This window comes from Panthera leo, chromosome F3 (assembly GCF_018350215.1).
Source record: "Panthera leo isolate Ple1 chromosome F3, P.leo_Ple1_pat1.1, whole genome shotgun sequence".
NCBI lineage: Eukaryota > Metazoa > Chordata > Mammalia > Carnivora > Felidae > Panthera > Panthera leo.
In genome coordinates this window covers 64,532,123-64,552,898 of record NC_056696.1, presented here as the reverse complement: position 1 = coordinate 64,552,898, position 20,776 = coordinate 64,532,123, and the positions used below count along the sequence as shown (strand labels likewise).

At 46.5% G+C, this 20,776-nt stretch overlaps 1 protein-coding gene and 1 long non-coding RNA gene across 5 annotated transcripts in view; one reads left to right on the top strand and one right to left on the bottom strand.

Annotated features, from left to right (window-relative positions):
- Window positions 1-20,776, bottom strand: part of DCAF8 (DDB1 and CUL4 associated factor 8) — a 40,705-nt gene that overhangs the window by 15,022 nt on the left and 4,907 nt on the right. For 3 of the 4 annotated variants that reach the window (XM_042926511.1, XM_042926512.1, XM_042926513.1), the window contains exons 3-7: window positions 12,094-12,168; window positions 8,790-9,463; window positions 7,714-7,854; window positions 6,096-6,190; window positions 1,007-1,117 (exon numbers count right to left, since the gene is read on the bottom strand). In XM_042926511.1, coding sequence (XP_042782445.1) covers window positions 1,007-1,117; window positions 6,096-6,190; window positions 7,714-7,854; window positions 8,790-9,463; window positions 12,094-12,142 — 1,070 coding nt within the window. In that variant the 5' untranslated portion in view covers window positions 12,143-12,168. Of the gene's footprint in view, window positions 1-1,006; window positions 1,118-6,095; window positions 6,191-7,713; window positions 7,855-8,789; window positions 9,464-12,093; window positions 12,169-19,492; window positions 19,597-20,776 lie in introns of all 4 variants that reach the window. The other variant, XM_042926515.1, reaches the window with a different exon arrangement.
- Window positions 350-17,922, top strand: LOC122212486. Its single transcript, XR_006199167.1, has 3 exons — window positions 350-598; window positions 15,853-16,115; window positions 17,051-17,922. It is a non-coding gene; the product is annotated as an uncharacterized LOC122212486 (long non-coding RNA).

Below are 20,776 nucleotides of genomic sequence, written 5' to 3'. Positions count from 1 at the left end.
ACAAAACAAAACAAAAACTACCACTATGTATCTGTTATTGGTGAAGAAAGGACAGGAATTTGAAAAGCAAGGGAGACAGGAAGTAGAGAGTAACAAAGTTGCCCAATTCTCTTGTGGCAGGATTCTTGAACAACGGAAGGTCATCTCTCATGCATTTCTAAAAACTGAATCTATCCCCAAGACACTTATCAATGAAATTAATTTCAGAACACAGTTATAAAAATGTGTTTTCGTTGAAAAAGGAAGATAATGCTTTCCACCCACCACCAGGAAAGCAAAAGGTCATTTATTTTCCTAGTGATCCTCTGTCTCCTCCCTTTTAAACTGATGATTACTCAGCAAAGGGGGATGGTATAGCCACAGAAATACAGTTCACGCAGGCCAACTGGGTAGGGGTTTTGTGACGTGACTAAGTTTGTGACGAAGGGCTAGAAGGAAGCTAAGTGGTGCACATGAGGACTGAATCTCTGAACTCCGGTTTTCCTCAGGATGGGCCTCAACAGCAAGCGTTACAGCAAATGTTCACAGTGACGAAGGTATCACTATGAAAAAAGAAAACTGGTTCATGACGGTGGGAGTCAAAAACCCTGAGTTCACAGTGAGTACTCCCACTCAGATCTGTATCTGAAACCATTCAAAATTTTTAGTACATGTTAACTTAGACATGAAAAATGGTGGAAAATATTTACTAATAGAGCATTTGCTAGTAAACCTGGGTTTATGTCTCAGCTGCTCTGTAGGGACCTTGGCCAATTTATCAAACTTCTTTAAAACTTGATCATCTCTATAATATGGTAAGCTACCCCCCACCCCCCCCACATCAGGACCGTTACATTAGGGAACAGAATGCCTCAGAAGGAGCTTAAACTCTTTGGAAGACGATAAAAAACTCAAGATGGCCGGCAATGGACTCCTAGGCCATTCACACATTCCCACGAGAGACACCTGGCGGCAGCCAACGCGTCAAGTCTCAAACTCCTCACAGACACAAAGGAGCCAGACTCACCTTACAAACTGATCTCGTCCACCCACTGCAAACTGGTGGGTATTGGCAGGATTCACATAGATCGTATAGAGCCCCACTTTCTTCTCCTTCTCTTTTGTCACCACCAGTTTCCTTTAAGAGTAGAAAAGTAGAAAAGTTGTATTCTCGAAAATACCCAGATGGTCATGGCAAGAGAGAGCAGAGAGTAATGCAGACAAAGCTACGAAGAAACCAGATTCTGATTGAGAAAGAAAGAAAAAAGTGGTCTTGGGGCACCAGGAGGCTCAGTCGGTTAAGCATTTGACTCTTGATTTCTGCTCAGATTATGATCTCACGATTCGTGAGTTCAAGTCCGGTGATAGGCTCTGAGCTGACAGCGACGAGCCTGCTTGGGATTCTTTCTTTCTCTCTCTTTCTCTCTCTCTCTCTCTCCCCCCCCCCACCCCCCCCTCTCCCGCCCCCACTCACATGTTTGTGCATGTTCTAAATAAATAAATAAATAAATAAATAAATAAATAAATAAATAAATAAAAACTTAGAAACGGGAAAAGTGGTTTTGTTAGTTTTGAACACTGGAACAAGAACAAGACAAAATCACTTCCACGTATATTTAATAAATGCTACTTTGAGGAATGGAAAAACAAATGCGTAGTGAAGTCATTTTCCGGTGTTCCCCAAGACATGTAAGGTACACGTACGCAAAAGTACTGCTCCCCAGGTGGTGTCAGTTTAGCTGGAGCCCAACATGACGACCCTGCCCACACCTTCCCGTCCTAGATAAAAACTTTACCCTCCCAATCATCTGGGAGCAGTCAGCAAGAGGACTGATCATGAAAACAGTGGCCAGAAGGGACCTTAGGGTTAAATCTGTCTCCCGGATTCCACAGAAGTGTCACAACCCAGCTCTAAACATGCACACTGAAGACTGACAAGCCACAGTTTCCTGGCACAGGGACAGCCCGGAGGAAACCAGCATTCTTCCTTTACCCGAAGTGAGCTAGGAGAGGAGATTCCTAAGAAGACAGCTGTCTACAAGGCTGGCTAATCCTCTCTAAATTACTCCTCTGATTGTACCACAAAAGGCAGTCCTTAGGAGGGTACTGGGGTCCTGAGGAAACTCTCTAAAATTCTGAAGTTGTAGCCAGAAGACTCGGACTAAATCATTCTATTCTGTCCCAGCTTAAAGGTGGCACTACGGCTTCCCAGGTCTAAGTGTCCAGCCAGTCAAATGTGACATCACAGAGGTTAGTAAATTTACAGGAAATGAAAGACTGGGAAGGAAAGGGCTGGGTTCTAGCTTTCGTTTTTAATTCTAGAGTTTTGCTCATCTTGTTGCTATGGAAACTGAAAGAAATAGAACCATGACAACGAGTTTCTTGGTAAAGAAATGATTTTAGCATCCTCTCTGCCTGGTCAAAGTCACTCCAGCCTAGAAATGCGCTAAGCAAAGTGGAGAGATTTTACTTGATTTTAAAATCTCTGTAACCTTTCATTAAAACAGTAGATGGAAATCATTAAAAATGAACGTCATTAGGAAATACGCACACATACACAACCCTCAAAAACACAAGGTAGAAAACACATCCCAAAAGAGTTTAAGGAATAAAACCAGCAGTGGAGAAGAGACAGCTCTAATCATTTGTTTTTGTTTTTTTGAAAGAGCACGCAAGTGGACGGGGGCGGGGGGGAGAAGGAATCCCAAGCAGGCCATGCACTGTCAGCTCAGAGCCCATCACAGGGTTCAAACTCATGAAGCAAGAGATCATGACCTGAGCCAAGATCAAGAGCTGGACGCTTAACCGACCAAGCCACCCGGGTGCCCCGTCTAATCGGGCTGTAGACCGGGAGAACGAGCAGATGCTGCTTTTCACAGGACCATTCCATTTTCTCGGCAGTTTGGACCTTCAGAAGGAGAGGGTCAGACAAATATAAAGGTGACCATGTGGAAGCAAAAGGAAGAAACCTGGGGACACGTGGGTGGCTCAGCTGGTTAAGCTTTCGACTTTTGACTTCACTTCATGTCCTGATCTCACAGTTTGGGAGTTTGAACCCCACATGGGGCTCTCTGGGTGCGAGCTGGAGTCTCTCTCTGCCTCTCTGTCTCTCCCCAACTCAAAATAAATAAACTTAAAAAAAAAAAAAAAAGGGGGGGGGACAGATTATGAAATAGGGCTTCACTGTCCTGTAATCCTGACAGAACTCAATCCTCCTAATGCTTCACTTTATTCACCTGAAACAAAGAATTCTCTCTCCCGGTGGATGAATGCAGAGTACCTTGGGCCCTCTGGGGAACTAGCAGATGTGCTACAAAAATGATTAATCTTGTACCCGGCTGGCTCAGTCGAAAGAGCATGCAACTCTTGATTCTGGGGTCGTGAGTTCGAGTCTCATGTTGGGTGTAGAGATTACTTAAATAAAAACTTAAAAAAAAATTGTTTCAATGATTAATCGCGATGGCAGCAGGGGGAAAAATGTTTTTCACATTAGGAGGAGGCAGCCCACAAAAACACAGGAAACAAATTTACTAAGTTTCGCTATAAAATTTGCAGTTTTTTAGTAAGCAGGTATGTTCCAGCAAAAAAATTAAAAAAAAAGGAAAATAATTACAAGTCAGACCAAAGAATTCCTTTGAAGAAGATCTCAAACTGGTTGCCACTGGCTAAATGAATATCCCATCCACAGCTCCAAAGCCAACTCTTTTCCTAAGAGGTCGGCCAATACCACCAGCTTCCAGAGACGCAGCTATCATAAATACATAAAAGTTCTCCTTACGCCAGCTTCACACAAAAACGTCTCTGATGTAAGTGGATGTTCACGCACCAGCTTAAACTTAAGAATAGCTTGGATTTTCCAGCCATTCGGCTCCCCACCTCAGTCAAGCTTTCCGCTACTATTTCAATCCTTAAAACAAAAACTTTGAAAACTCACAGTCCCTGATTCCCCAAATCCAGAATCTGGGCCTGCTCCTACGTGAAGTTTCTCCTACATTCCCCATCTATCACTGCTCACACCAGAGCCACCGTGTACCTCATTTCATTCCAAATCCAGGGAGCTAACACACTCATCTGTTCTGCCCAGTACTGGGCTCCCAACTCCTTGTGGCCTCACAGTGGTTTTCCTAGGACCTGACGCACAGGATAAGCTCTCTCCCACCTGCCTCACAGCTCTCTACCAGAGCAGACCGAACAAACTCAGCCCATCTGCTTCACCTCTGCGTTTCTCCCCCTGCCCCTACTCTGGAACTTTAAAATGAAAACCACAAACATGCAGATCAAGAAATTAATTTATTTCCTCACAACTAAACAACTGCAAGCTAGTCTAGAAGGTAGATCTGTTGTCACCCAGGCCTGTTCACCTTCCAGTAAAACCCATAATCTCCCAATCTTCATTCTCTTGAAGGTTTATAGAAGTACAGTACATCCTTTCTACAAGCCTAAAACATTTTTCAAATTCTTCCACTTTCTAGACAACCTTTTCTATATATAGTGACCTTTCTAAAAATAAAAGTCTGGAGTGCCTGGCTGGCTCAGTCAGGAGAGCATATGACTTGATCTTGGGGTCGGGAGTTCAAGCTCCATGGTGGGCATAGAGCTTACTTAAAAAGATAAATAAAAAGAAAGAAAAAATAAAATAAAAATAAGTCTAATAATAATCAGCCTTAAGATTATATTCCCTAGGGGCGCCTGGGTGGTTTAGTCCGTTAGATGTCTGACTCTTGGTTTTGGCTCAGGTCATGATCTCACATTCGTGAATTCGGCTCATGTGCTGACAGAGTTGGGCTCTGTGCTGACAGTGTGGAGACTGCTTGGGATTCTCTCTCTCTCCCCAGCTCGTGTGTGTGTGTGTGTGTGTGTGTGTGTGTGTGTGCGTGCGCGTGCACACTCTCTCAAAATAAACATTAAAAAAAAAAGCCCCATGTTCTACTGAGTGAGCCAGCCAAGCACCCCAAAATTTGTTATGTTTTTAAGACTAACAAGACAATAAAAAAATCTAGATAATCCATCAACAAGGTAGCAATTAAATAAACTGTATTACACCAATGCTGTAAAGTAGACCTTTATGGTCTGGTGTAGAGAGAACTCCAAAAACACATTATAACGTGAAAAAAGCAAATTGCAGAATCCTACGTGTATGTACGTATATATATACATGGGTGAAACATATGTGTATATATTAAGGTACATAAAAGTATAAAAAAGGATTGGAAAGGTATTCCAAAATTTTTAACAACGGGTACCAATAGCTAGAAAAGTGAGGGTGGGGGAGATGTGCATGAAGAAGCATATACATTTTGCCCACATACTTTATTATTTGAAATTTTTAAACAAGATGTACTTGTTTATTATAAGAACTAAAATTTTAACACAGTAAAATAATTAGTAGCCATAATATAATCAGTTCCAAACATAGTGCCAGACACTATGCTGGGGCTTCAAGCACCTTTATCAATAACCCTCAGAGACAAGAGAGTAAGATATACTGATTATGCCCAAAGTCAGACTGAAGAAACTGAGGTTCAGAAAAGTCAGAGAGGTCGTAACTAGTAGTGCCTGAGTCGCAATTTGACCCAGGTCTGTCCAGATCCAAACAAGATGCTATGTTCTTTCTATGAGATCACATAGCTGAGAAGGGTTTAATCATTAATCACGAGTCTCAAATTCATGTCTAAATGAGCTGTGATAAGACAGAACTCTACTGTAGCTACCAATATTTTTGTTCAAGATTTATCATTTGTTTACATGTTTCTATAAATAACTGAAAACTACATAGGACCGTATGTCTCAGCTGCCCTGCAGGGTGATGTGCTTCCTGTGGGTGAGCTGAGTGGCACCCAAGTGAATGGAGAGGAGATCAACAAGTTATTCAAACTCACACGTAAGATGACTGAATCTCGTTCTGGAAATAAAAGTACACATGAACAGTGCTACACTGCTGAGAAACAAACAACAACAAAGAAGTGAGGAATTGCCCTAAACCTCAATCTGCTTCTTAGCATAGGCACAGAGGGACTCTGGGGACTGACCGGAGAGGTGGGTATTACCTAGGACACGTAGGGTACTTTCAAGGCCAAGAGGTCCAGTGATGTAAAAATATCTACTGCTACACTTACGAAGCTGGCCGGTCTTGTCTGAGGTCAATGGTGAAAACAACGGCGTCTTCACCTGCAGACAGGAACGTACAGGGAGAGTCCGGTTCCAGGGCCAACTGAAGGAGAAAAAAAGAAAGGATGAGGTTTCTACAGATTAGAATCAGGGCCATCTAGTTTATTCCTTTATCTTTAGGAAGGACTGCATTTTATTTACTATTTATTTTTTAATATTTACTTTTGATAGAGACAGTGTGTGTGTGCGTGCACAAGTCGGGGGGGGGGGCAGAGAGAGAGAGGGAGACGGGGGATTCAAGTGGGCTCCATGCTGACAGCAGAGAGCCTGATGGGGGGCTCTAACTCATGAACTGTGAGATCATGACCCTTGAGCCGAAGTCGGATGCTTAACTGACTGAGCCACGCAGGCACCCCGGGAAGGACTGCATTTTAAATATCTCCAGAGGGCGCCTGGGTGGCTCAGTCGTTAAGCATCTGACTTGGGCTCAGGTCATGATCTCACAGTTCATGAGTTCTAGTTCCACATCTGGTGAGCTCAAGCCCTGCTTCGGGTGAGCATGAGCCCTGCTTTGGGTAAAATACAAGCCAGCCCCAGGTGAGCCCCAACTTCTCTCTTTCTCTTTCTCTGCCCCTCACTCATTTGTGCCCTCTGTCCCATAACTAACTACCTAACTAACTAACTAACTAACTAAATACCTAAGTGAGAAACCTGCCTAGCTGTTTTGTTATAAAACCCCAGGAAAAGAACTAATAAACCCATTCTCTCTTGTTGTGTGTGAATTAGTTAGAGCTTGTTGATCCCATACAAGTCAAGAGGACAGGAGTTTTGCTTTTTCAACTAAGTCCTCAAGGGATCTGAGTAACAATACCAAAGAAAAACGTCAGCCATTAAGGTTCATTCTCAAAATCAATTCCACTCTCGGGTGGGCAGAAAAATGGTGCCCAAGTGTCACTCTCTACATCGTAGTTCTAAAAATTAGCTAACTAGCAGGTTTGGGGTAGGCTTAAGAATCAAAGAAATAGGTAATTTTCATATTTTCCGAGCCATTTGGGCTAGAAAAGGATACACATTAGCTTAGGGTTTGTAAAAGCGGGCCACTCTCCTCCCACAGTATGACCACTCTGAGACTAGGCAGCTCGCAGCTCCTCACTGGCTGCCCCCATGACTGTCTGTCCTATATTCCCAGTTCTAAATAGGGCTTCCAGAAATAGTGCTGTCTGTGCCCTGAGACCTGGGCAAAAAGTTGGTGCTCTCACATGCGAGGAGCCGACCACTAGGGCTCTGGCGCTGTTAAGATGTTCTAGATAACAATCGAAGTAGATTTAAGAAGTTTGGAAGCCGCAGGAGACCTCAAGGATTTCCAAAGCAACCGTGGGTCGGCTTCGGCTTCATCAACTGAATGCCACACGTGCAAGATCCAGAGAGCTCTCAAACACTTGCCTTCCAAGAAGTTTAGGGTGGCTGCTTTTTCTCCCTTTCCAGCTACAAATTTTAGGACTGAGAGAAGTGAGGCAGGTGTCCACAACAGAAGGGACACAACGGGCAGAGATCTACGAAGGCCTTGGCTGAGATCCGGGGCTGAGGAGCTGGACCACACAACCGTGGGGGCGAGAGCTTACTTACCTTGTGGGACGCTCCCTTGTGCTGGGCCACACGCTTCGTGTTCTTGCAACACTGTGTGGCAGACAGCTCTGCTACCCGCACCTGCCCGTCACGGGCACACATGGCCAGGGTGGAGTCACCGCTGTTGGGAAGGAACTTGGCCTGGAACGTTAACGACAAAAAGGGATACACAAAAGAAATTGAGGAGGTGAATCTGAGAGGGAAAAACGGGATAACGGCCCCACCCCATCCCTTCTGTTGGGCAACGGTTGGAAACTTGGCTCTCCTAGCCTTATACCCTTGGCTCAAATCCAGTTTCTTCCAAGAGTTAAAGAAGAGGGAGGAAAACCTTCTGATAGAAGACGGCATTGCAGGTGACTCTGGAAGGCTGAACTGGCACAGGATTAGTGCTCAGGTGAACTAGGGCTACGCCTACGAGGGGGAGAACCGTAAGGAAAAGAGGAGGAAAGTCTATCTTGGTTCAGGAAGCAAAGGGAAACTTGTTACAAAGGCAACCAGCGCCTTCTCTCCGCAGAAGAGCTCCCACCCAGGAATCAATGCTAGTTCCAGTATGATGGAGGGGCTGATGAGTAAACGAGAAGGACAATACTAACAGATATTCATCAAACGTTTATTAAGTACAAGACAGGATTCTAGACTGCTCAGCTTCCGTATTAATCCTCACGATCCTGTTACTAGCTCCACGTTACAGATACACAAACTGAAGCCGGAGATTACAGAATTTGCCCAAGATCACAAAGCTAGCGAGGGGGCAGGGCCAGGATGGGAAGCCCGTCTGGCTCAAGAGCCTCTGCTCTTAGATGGATGCCTTCTATCAGGGCCCCCCGAGTTCCTTCCTGATGACTTCCAAGCACCCGACCTATAACGAGGCTTCCGACCACCACCAGGCTTGGGAAGAATGAAAGGCAGTCATGGCTCTTTCAGCGTATTTAACTCCTCTAAGCTATCAAGGGAGCCACGACAGGACTGAGCCCCGAGGCCAGCCCAGACTCACTGTCTGCTCCCGCTCCAAGCACCTCAGGCTTGTCTAACTCCTGCCTGACTTTCCCAGTGGCCGTCCTGCTCCCTTGCCTCACCTGGAAGACATTGCTTTTGTGGCCGCTCTCAAAGTCCAGCACCGGCTGCCGCCGCACCCAGTCCCAAACCACCACTTTCAGGTCATCGCTGCCACTGGCCAGCCAGGTGCCGCGCTGGTTAAAGTGCAGGGTGTTGACACAACCAGTATGGCCCTCGAGCCCATGCTGCAGGCGGAAACGCTGCACAAAGACTCTTGCTCCGCAAGCCTCATAGACAAAGCGGGCGCTAGAACCCAGCTCCCGCTCCCGAAGGGCAGGAAGGGCTTGCCACCGAGGTCGAGGCAGGGCGGATGTCTCCGAAGACACCCAGTCCTCCAGGGCCCGCTCATCATCTGATGAGTCCTGGTCACGGTTGGCCCGCTTCCGCTGGACACGGCGCCGAGGGCGCGCTTCCTCCTCCTCCTCCTCTTCTTCCTCTTCTTCCTCTGAGCGGTCGTGCACTTGGTTTTCGTCGTTGATGGAGTAATGGCCAGTGTCTTCCATGCTGTCAGAGTCCTTGTCTTCACCTGAGCTCTCTGTATCTGTACCCCGGCTTCCTGTGCTGGCACGGTTGGGGCCACCATCATCCCCAGTCAAGCTCAAGCTCAGGTCTGAGGCTTCCACTTCAATGCCTGAGGATGTCTCCCTCCCCTCCTCAGCGCCAGACATCTCCTCTGGACTGCTAGACAGGCTTCCTGCATGGTAGTGAGGAATGGGCGGGCGAGGGGGAAGACAAGGAAACGGGACAGTGATCAGAAGGATGCTCCCTCCTCGGTCCAAGAAATCATCACGCCCCAAGATCCAGAAACCAACTCTGGTCAACGTGCTTTTGTTCAAGTGCTTACCATAAAGACTACCTTCTGGGGGGGGGGGGGGGGGGGGGGGGGGGAGTCTCGTACAGGACAAGAAACTGGAAAGATTAAGATCAAAGCCACACACAAACAAAGGTGCTTCAACCCAAGTGAAGAACCACAGGGCAGCCCAAGAGTCTGACAACAACCCGCCCCCACCCCCCCCCCCCCCCCCCCCCCCGCCTCTCTCTAGCAAAGCACAGCCAGGTTGAGTCCAAGTACAACCGATACAACTACCTTAAGCTCTGTTCTGCTGGACACACGTCTATTAAGCACAGCAAACAATTAAGTCAAATAGGAAAAAAAAAAAAAAAAAAAAAGAACAGCCATTCCCAGCAACAGCTGGCACCTCCATCTTCTTAGAGGAAGGCAGAAAATAACAGATTAAAATCATTCTGACAGTGGGTGTAGACAAGAACGATTTCCTACTTCAAGGAAGTACCACCACCTCCCACCTCCTAAATCCCAGTTTCTTCCCTTGAGGTCTTAAAGTCCACTAAGAATCCAGAAGGAGGTAGAAGGGACATGCGGTAACTGTGGTCCTGGGTTCCTGGTTCGCTGTTTGCTAATAAATGTGTTCTAACAACTTCCATTGACTTAATAACGTTAGCACTACATCTAGTTATTGGAACTGTACCCTGAGGTAGAGTTTTACCAGGAAGCACACGCACAACTGATGACAAGCAACGCTACCAGAGGGCGCCGGGAAGGGAAGTTCAGCATGTTTTTTCGGTCTGCCATGTTGGTGGCCATAAAAGAACTGGGCCACTTGGAGCAATCTAGCCCCCGACAACGAGACACTGCATCCTCCCAACCACAGCCAGATCTTATTGCAGCGAGCACTCTGGCAACGTGCCAGAGCCAATACGGCCACGACTTCCACACTAAAGCCGAGGTGTGAAGAAAGGAAGGAGGGAATGAGGATTCTGAACACTGTTCACGGCCTCCTTTCCTGATGATGCCAAATTTTACCTCACCAGAAGTGAAGGCCGCTAGGAAAAGCAGACCGGCGACGGGCGACTCTGGTACGAGCTATCCGACCCCACAATGACGTTTAAAGGGTTCAAAGCAGTGCCTGACCGCTTAGTCGCCTGGAGCAGAGCGGCAATTTCTAAAAATCTTGGCGGCAACGGAACCCCTTCGCGACGAACTCTGAGGCAAAACCCAACACAGAAAACAGATGAACAATACAAGCACTTTGGTTCAAGCAGTGACAGAAGGCTGGGAGACACACAAACAGCTCTTTTCAAAAAAGCACCCCAACTAAGATCCCAGCATGAAAACAACTGGTGCAGGAACTGGAAGAAAAAGGGGAAAAGTGCAGCAATTTTCTCCTAGGAACTACATTTGCTGAGACTGCTGTGGATGCTGAGAAAGATTAGTAGTTGTGGTTTCTGACACACAATTGGCTTTGAAACCGGGAGTGGTGAGAAAGGACGAAATACCACACTTTCGCTTGTACGCAGAAGGAAGATGTAAACACCGAATATCCTAGCATTTACTGTTAAAATTATGATTAACCGATCAAGATGACTTGGGGGCTCTACCAGATTAATTTAAGGGCCAGAGCAAATCGCGAGCTCAGCAAGATGACCCTAACAGTCGATGACCAAGATCTAGCCCAGAGGCTGGCAAATTTTTTCTACAAAGGGCCCTGTCGCAAGTACGCGATGCCACCGTTACGGCACAAAAGGACCCGTAAGCACCATGTGAATGATTGGGACGTGACCGTGTTCCAACACACTTTACAAAAACAGTGGCAGGCTGGATCTGGTCTGCTGGCCATAGCCCGCTAATCCCCGATCTGGCTAACAGCCAAATTCCAAACCACTCTAGAACCCTGAACTTTTCAATTAAGCCCAGCAAAAAATCTGAACCACTGTCTTTTACAGAAAGAAGATGAATGAACAGCAATGATAAGAAGGGAACAAAGGAGCAATACACAGCATTTTTTAAAAATCTCACTTTTCCTTACTCCGCTTCACTGTTCCACCAATCACATCAACTAGAATTTAGCCTGTAGTCCTGGCCCGCAAGGCGTTGAGGAACGCTAGACTCTTGTGCTGCCCAATTCTATGCATTTGAAGGACATTTCTCAGTTAAGAAGCTGGCTCAGGGTTCAAGCACTGATCGAATAACCCATGTCAAAATCCCGACATTCTACCTTCAAACCTGCCCTCGACCCAGTGATTTCACACTTGCCGAGACCCTACAAAGCAAGCAAGCAAGCCCTGACTCCAGTCGGTTCAGGCTGTAACTCCGTCCGTCGTCCACTAGCTCTATCGAACTGTAAGCCACCACAGAAAGAGACCTCTCATCACAACCGGGGAAACGCACCTTCCCACAACTCCTTGTTTCCTACACACAAAACAGCGCAGGAGAGGTCCACTCTTAGGAAAGATGTCCTTCCCTCCACTAAACTCCAGGCCTCCACTTTCCCTGGGGGAGGAGGAGACCCTCAGGTGGCCCCTTACCATTGGCTAAGTCTGTTTTGCCATCCGCGCCGTTCCCTTTGCCGGACATCTTGAACGATGTTTACCGTAGCCAGCCTGCATTTAGGAGAGGAAGAAAAGGAAACAATTAGGAAATAATCTGGGAGAGAAGAGAAAAGGGACAGGAGATTTAACAACGCACGGCCTTTATCGTTTTCATAAAAATGACTTTTTGAGGGGTGCCTGGCTGGCTCAGTCACTGGAGCATGTGACTCTCACTTGATATAGGGGTTGTGAAGTTCAAACCCCATGTTGGGGGTTTAAAGTAGAGATCACTTTAAAAAACTATTCTGGGGGGCACCTGGGTGGCTCAGTCGGTTAAGCGTCCGACTCTTTGATTTCAGCTCAGATCACGGTCTCCTGTTTTGTGAGATTGAGTCTCGCACTGGGCTCTGTGCTGGCAGCACGGAGCCTGCTTGGGATTCTCTCTCTACTTCTCTCTCTCTGGCCCTCCCCCACTCCTGCTTTCTCTCTCAAAATAAGTGAACTTTTTTTTTAAAGCTTTAAAAAAAAAAAACTTTTTGAGTCTGTGCTCAACAGGGCTTCTCAGCTGCTGAAAATCATATCAGGCCCCCCTCCCCCATGTCTAAATTCCATAAAGAGACAGTATCTTTGGGAGGTCAACTGCTATCTCTTTACCTGAGTAACTGGCAATGCTTTTTCAGATGGAAAGGAAGGAACTGAAATAAAACCTGAACCAGCAGGCATATATCCAGTGACAGGTACTACAAGCAGAGAGCCTTAACACAAAAAGCTAGCTTCAGCATTGCCCTCTAGGCAGGAATCTTCTGCTGTAAATTCAGTCAGATGTGTCCATAATTTTATGAAACACTGTCTTCATAACATGAAGCAGAGGGCCAGACTCTGAACATCATCTTACACACAAGTCAACAGAGACAGAAGAGACCAAGCTCTTGGGGTGAGAGCTTGGGCTTTGTTTACTCAGATGCCTAGCTTCAAACTTACAGGCACAGACATCAACTAAGGACGACGAGAAGCAAAGCCGAATTAGAATTCAGGAGCAAGGAGCACCTTGCCCCAAGAAAGAACCTAAGGTTTCTTTCTTCCTCTTACAAGTAAGTCACCGAGTACAAAGCTGGGGAAGAAGAGGGTGACATTTCCATCTCAGTCCGTTTCATAAAACAGCAAACATTATTGCACCTAACTCCACCAACTTTCACCAGATTTATCTTTTCGGCAAAGCCCTGTCTGGGAACCGGGGTACCTAGCTTTTTTTCCTTTTATGCCACCATAACACATTCATTATTTTTACAGAGCCTCACTCCCACCTCGAGCAAATTCCAAAGAGCGAAGAATAATATTATTCAGACTAGAATTTTGTGAAGCCCTTTCAGTGCCTGGACAAAAGGCACTGGTAAAAGACAAAGTATGATTATGACTCCGGTCCTCGTACCCAGGCACACTGGCTTCTAATCTTTCAACAGCCCTTTCATTCCCCTAACAATTATCCCAGAAGCAGCCCCGCCCGCATCCTTACCCCCTACTCTCCTCTACAGAAATCCAAGTTGCTTCAGCAAGTGTCCCCTGCCAAGAGACAGCTGCCCAAGGCTCGCTCCGCAGCCCAGGGCAGGGGGTGGAAATAATGCACAGGCAGGACCAAGGCCGAGTCTGGGGAAGGACCTGGAAGGGTGCTGGGAGACAATGCCAACAAAGCACAGATTTGTGAAGCCGCGCGGAAAACGACGGGCGAAGAGCGGCCCGCGGGGCCGGCTGGTTTCCTCCCGCTGCTGCTCGGAGGCGGCGTGTTGTGAGCGGTCTGCACACAGCACCGGCCTCTCCTGGCGGCGGTCCCTGTTTCTACTCTTTAGCATCTCGCAGCATCTTCTTCCCCACCCAGGGCTGAAATTCATTCCATTTAAACTGCAAAAGTCCCGCAGGGTAAGGAAAACAAGCTGTGCTACTCTAAGATTAAAAACCTCAGGTCATAAGCACACGTGATGATGGTCAACTGAGGAGAGACCTGAGGTTTCTGACCTCCGGGAGCAAACCTCTCAACCGGCCCCTACTTTCCACCTCACCATCATCCACCTCCAAAGAAGAAAGTGGCTCCGGAGACCCTTCTCGAGCCGAACTGCACCAACTCCTCCAGAGGCCCAGACGGCCTGAGCTGCAGACTCAGGTCGGTGCCTGAAAACACAGCCGCGCTCCCGGCCTCCGGGGCCAGGAGAAGCCAGAGCTCCTAGCTTGGCGAGGGGGGAGAACAGGGCCTCACGGTTCAACCCCAGGCTATAGAGCTGGTCTTTCGGGGAAAATGGCTTACGGTTCTTGCAAAATGAGATCTTCTTCGTGAGGAAGAAAGCTGACGGAACGTATTGCTAAATTCAGAAACAGGGACAACCCCGTGAATGCTTATGCCAACTCTGTTTAATCACGGAGTTGGAAGGCAGATAGCTTCTGAAGGTCACATTTTAGGGGCCATGGAGTTTAGCAAAATTAGTTGTAGACTGAAAATTAGTCCAGGGTTGCAGCATGAGTAAGCCATTAGCATCCTTTCTGACTTTGGATGAGCTACTTAGCCTTCCTGAGGCTTCATTTTTCTCTTTTTGTAAAACAGTAGTGGTTAATTCCAGAGACGGTCGAGATAAGCAGAATTCTACGTTAAACGTTCTGCAGAAGGACGCTCTGGAGCAGGGGTCTCAAAACGGATTATAAACCCCTATCGGTGAAAACTTTTACCATGAATCCTGACTATGTGTGCGTGCATGTACATACACGTTATCTAACCGATTCACATTAAATATTACATTTAATGTTTGTAGGGAAAAAAAAAAATTCCAACATTCTTTCTCTATACACCACCGGACCACATTCCATACCCCTCTGGGTGCACATTCAGGAGGACCACTTTTTTAAAAAGCCAAGAAATGATAACAATAAAATACAATCACTTTGGAAAGGAGTTGTTATTCTTATGATATAAAGTTCTGTCGGAATGAAGAAGTTTAACGCCATCTCAACTCTGGGGCAGGAACTCAAGTGTCCAACTGAAAACAGGCTAAGATGCTAGGACAGGGCCTAGGTCTCAAGTATAAGAACCACTCTAGAGTCTCTGCCGCCATCAAAGATGATGGTTATTTTATAATCAGAGGTTAGGGACCCTACTTGACCCAAACATAAATTGCTTTCTTCATTTTTTACTGCACTACATTCCCGGCAAATCCACTGCTTTTACCTTGATCGATTTCCATGTAAAATTCAGTCCAGAGCAAACGAATCTGAGCCTGGAGGAGCCGATTGATGAGCTCACTGTCCCAGGTAGCTGGGGAGTTTAATTAGATTAGCCCTACTGCCTACACTCTAAAAATAACCATCACCCCTGCCAAACAGAAGGTTAAAGAGTAAACTACTGGGGGATGGGGGAAAAAGATCCAGGTGTCATTTTAATTTCTACCCAAGAAAGGCCAGTGACCTAGATCTCTCCTGTCTTAAGGAAAAGGCCTTAAAGTTTTAACCCAATATATGACAAAATACTAACCAAAAACCAAGCAAAGAGGCAGTTAATACAGTGTACGAGAGTACTTTGTGGGGGCGCCTGGGTGGCTCAGCCGATTAAGCGTCCGTCCCACTTCAGCTCAGGCCATGATCTCGCAGTTTGTGAACTGGAGCCCTGTGTTGGGCTGACGGTGCAGAGCCTGCTTGGGATTCTCTCTCTGCTCCTCCTCCACTCACGCTTTCTCTCTCTCTCTCTCTCTCTCTCTCTCTCAAAATAAACTACTACAGAGCAATAAAAAGGAGTGGATTACTGACACACACAGCAACGAGGACGGGTTGCAAATACGTCATGCTAAGTCAAAAAAGCAAGACTCGAGCAGCTACGTAACAGGATTCCTCTCATGGGACATTCTAGAAAAGATAAACTACGGGGACAGACAGCAGATCAGTGGTTGCTGGATGGGGGTGGAGAATGGACAACGACCAGGCACAAGAAGACTTCTAGAAACGACGGAGTTGTTGTCCGCCTCGACCGTGGGTGGTGGTGTTACGTGAGTATGCGTTTGTCAGAGTCCACAGAACAGGTCACTGAAAAAAGGCATAGATTTTACTGTATGTGAATGATCCCTCAATAAATTTGGCCAAACAAAAGAGAATGAGAGAAAGGAGGCAGGGGGAAGAAGTTGGGCAAAATGTAAAGGACAAAGCCCGATCATTAAAAATTAAAAATACTAAATTCTCATGGGGAGCCTGGGTGGCTCAGTCGGTCAAGCATCCGACTTCAGCTCAGGTCATGATCTCACAGCTTGAGTTCGAGCCCCGTGTCGGGCTCTGTGCTGACAGCTTGGAGCCTGGAGCCTGCTTCAGATTGTGTGTCTCCCTTTCTCTAACTCTCCCCCGTTCATGCTCTGTCTCTCGCTGTCTCAAAAGTAAATAAACACTAGAAAAACAATTTTTTTTTAAATACTAAATTCTCAAGCCTGTGACAGTAACAAGTCAGCTAAAGTGGTCAACACACCACAGTAAATGAAGGCAAAACATCAGGTCTTCTTGTTCGAAAAAGAAAGTGTGGGAGGAATTTTACTGTGACCAAAGCTGCCCGTGACTTACCAGCAGCACCATTAAAGGCAAGCGAGGGGTGCCCGGGTGGCTCAGTCAGGTAAGCGTCCGACCCCGGTCATGATCTCACAGTTTGTGAGTTTGAGCCCCACGTCCCCTGCTTGGAATGCTCTCCCCCCCCACCCCCCTACCCCTGCCTCTCTCTCAAAACAAATAAACACTTAAAAAAAAAAAAAAAAAAGCAAGATAGGCAAGATGAAGCCTAAACTTCTAAAAGACCCCAACACCTAGTTGGTGACAGCTAAACGTATCAAGAACCGAAAGCAGTTCAAAATAGTTCCAGTGGTTGTACTGTTATTTTGCATACTTACTGCTTTTATTTTTCAAATTTCTCTTAAATTAAATTTCATTTTAACTCCTTTGCTAGGAAAATAGGTCTGACAGTTCTACCTCACCTCAGGCCCAACGGGCACATCTACTCCTCCGAACGGTACCGCCACTGCTCCCTTTACTGAGACCCGAGCTCACCGACACACGAGCCCGGAGCGCTCCGGGCGGCCCGGTGCCTGGCGTGGTGCGCCTCCCTCTGCGAGTCAAGGGCCCCGCTCTCCTACACCGACACCCGTAGTTGGAGCAAAGTTTTAGAATTTCCTCTGAAACTGAGAAACAGTGGTAGGAAATACTTCAATTATTGGTAAAACACCTACCAGAGAGCCACACGGTCTCGGGTTGCTCTTGGGAGGACAGACGTCCCGACACCCCCATCACGGGACAGCTGTTCAGGGCCAATCTCCATCCACGGGCCTAATTTACCTCTTTGCCCTGGGCTCTGCGGTCCATCTGGAATCGACCAGTCCTACTTTCCCCATCCCCAATTGTGGAGTTCAAGCTGAAATGGCTCATTTTAAATCCTTTCTCCTCACCTTACTATTTCTTTACTTCACAATAAACACTTCTGGCCAACCTTCCGGCCACCAGCCACACTCCATTGGTATGCAGTTTATTCATCAGACAACCTCACGCACTGAAATTCAAAGGATAACCCCAAGGAGACTGAAACTCATACTATAAACCACGTTTCCAGGGGGGGTAGGTTCTGGGCCGCTCTCTATTAAGTGCCTGGAGGGGCTGACCACACTGCCCGGTCTCCCCTGGTAAGCTGGACGGAGGAGCAGAAAGAGACCATACATGCTTCCGGATCGGGGAAGTTAATGTCCATCAGTGTTGTGCAGACTTCACAGCACAAGGCAACCTAACTGCACGGCGCTCGGGCTGCCCCTGCTTATCCCAATTATAGGGCTCTGGCACCACCCAGTGGCCCATCTACACACAGACAAGCTACTAACACAACAACGTACAAGGCAATACAGGAGCTACAAATACAGACAAGGCAGTCATGATCCCCTCTGCAGCCAATCATCGATTAGGAAAAATGAGTACACAACTACGATACAAGTGACCCAAGCACCAATCACGGTTACAAAAAAGATAAACTGGGCTTTAAAGGAAGGACAGGATTTCAGTGCGTAAAGGTGAGAAAGACCAGGACAAGGATGGGAAAATAAATACATGGAGGATGAAAAACATGTTCAAGTCTGGTTTGACTGGCTGGTGGGGTACAGCTGATTAGTTAAGGAGTGCAGTAGGGTGTGTGTGTGTGTGTGTGTGTGTGTGTGTGTGTGTGCGTGTGTGTGTTAGGCATCAGGAAGATTATTTTGTCAAGGATAATAAGATCGACAGAAACGGACAAAAAAGGAAGGACAAACCAGTTTAAAGGCTGCCATGGTTGTTGAGGTAAAAAGCAATGAGCACCTGTCTTAGGCTGATAGCAGACGACATTACAAGAAGAGAACTGATGTGAGAACCCTGTAGAGGTAAAATTGATGGCTCAATGGTAGTTATGAAGCTCACAAAATCAAAAAGACAAGTTTGAGTCTGGGTGCCCAAGGGAAGTCAACCCCATAAATGAGAGGCTGGCATGTGGGAGAAGAGATGAATTTGATTTTATGTTTAAAATCCAAGTTGACATGTCAGGAAGGTAGTAGAAAACAAGTGTAGGTCTGAAATTTGAGAAATCAGGGTCAGAGATACAGACGTGGGAACGACTTACATGGAGAAGCTTCAAAATCAACTACCTTATAAACTTTACCTCACTCAACAACAAAAACATATGTACCCGAGAAAGGTGAGAGAGTCCGAGGAAACAATCCCGGGTTAACATCTACCCTTAGAGAAAGAAGTAAGAGGGAGGCAGGAAAATGCTCAGGAGAGCGGAAGGAATAAGGAGTGCTAGGAGTCTTGGAAGTCAAGAGATAAAAAGGTTTCAAGAAGGTGGGGACGGTCCATGTAGAGAGAGAGGGAGAAAGAGAGAATTCCCATTTCAAATGCTACAGAGAAGCCCACAAAGACGCGTACTGAGAAAAGGCTCGAAGAGTCAGAGAAGCTTTCCATGGAATTACCCCAGATATAAAGGGAGAATGTCATTTCCTCCCTCTTCAAGGATCATAAAAGGACTCAGTTATCTCTTCAGTTGAGTCCATTAAAGTTATTTCCTGAAAAAATTCATCAGTCTACCAATCAATCATCACCTGAAACCCATGTTTAAACAATTCAGTATTTTTTTTTTTAATTTTGTTAATGTTTACTTTTGAGAGAGAGAGAGAGAGCGTGAGCAGAGGAGGGGCAGAGAAAGAGGGAGACACAGGCTCGGAAGCGGGCTCCAGGCTCCGAGCTGTCGGCACAGAGCCCGACGCGGGGCTCGAACCCACAAACCGCGAGATCGTGACCTGAACCGAAGTCGGACGCTTAACCCATTGAACCACCCAGGCGCCCCAGAAATGTTTTTATTTGTGCAGTCATGTGGACAGACCTTTTATTCTTTAGATACACTCTTATAAGAAACACCGAATTCTTCCTTTGAGCTCATTTGCTTCATCACTCGGCACTGAAGAGCCCGGTTTTTCAAGACAGAACCTGGTAGAACAGAAGGGTTTCTGGTGTCAGTCGGACCTGGGTCTGACTCTGCCCCTCCCACGCACTTTTACGTTTGTTTCTCCTCCTATAAAATGGGATGATACCATTACCCTGCAGAAGCTGGTTTAGAGAACTGAAGACATTTTTGCAAAGAGCTTGTCTGTACCTGGGAGGTACGTGTATTTTCTTCCTGGCTTCTCACTTCTGGCTCCAGACCACATTTCCTAGAGAAGCCTGGGCGTCTTCACCACCCAGCAATGATCTTCCAAACACCGTACACAAATGAGGACACGGTTCTAAGTCTAGGAGATCTGTTGACCTGTTCTCGTTGACCTTTTAAAGACTCAGAGATCTGTCAATATCTCTCGAGCGCATCCATGCTCTACGAACTACAGGTAAAGCACTATACCCAGGTGCCTCTCTCCGAGTTCTTCTCCCTCTTGAAGGCTCACCGGATGGCCAAGATGAGGACCTCAAAGCAATCCTCACAGGTGACGAGGAAGAAAATAAAGAATTCCTGCATCAACTACACTACGAACAAGAAACTTCTTTCCTCCTTTGGATGCATGCCTCCTCTCCCTGGTGGTAATTCCAAATGTCCTGTGTTTACAGTTTATTGGCTTTAATTCTAGTAACAGTATTTCAGAGTATGTTAGGAATGCGCTCTAAACCTTAAGTGCTGTCTGCGGCAACAGACTTAAGGGACCTTTTATGACAACATTTAAGCCCATTTACCTCAGTTTAAATGATTCTAAGGAAAATTCATTTCCAAGGAAACTCCACTGTGTTTCCACGATGAAATGATTTACCTTTACATGAGAATCCAGCCCCCATTACCAGTTTTTGCACTCACACTGCAAACTGTTCTTTAATCACTGGAAAGGAGATGGAAGTGCGATGCTCCAAAGATAGAACTTATAATAAAACAGTAAAACGGAAAGTCTAAAAACCTCAAGAAGTGCCCTCCTACCTGCACTAGGTGAGAGGGAAGAGTCTTAATGCTGGGTCCTAAAATAAGGTCAAAAACACGTCTGATAATGTGGCAGTGCTTAAACTACACCAGGGGAATACAGCCTCCTGGCTACCACTAGAGGTAGATCCTACCACAGGTTTCCAGATGGCTGAGAAAAACAAGAACAACAACAACAAAATGACATGAGAGGCAAGCATGGATGCTCCA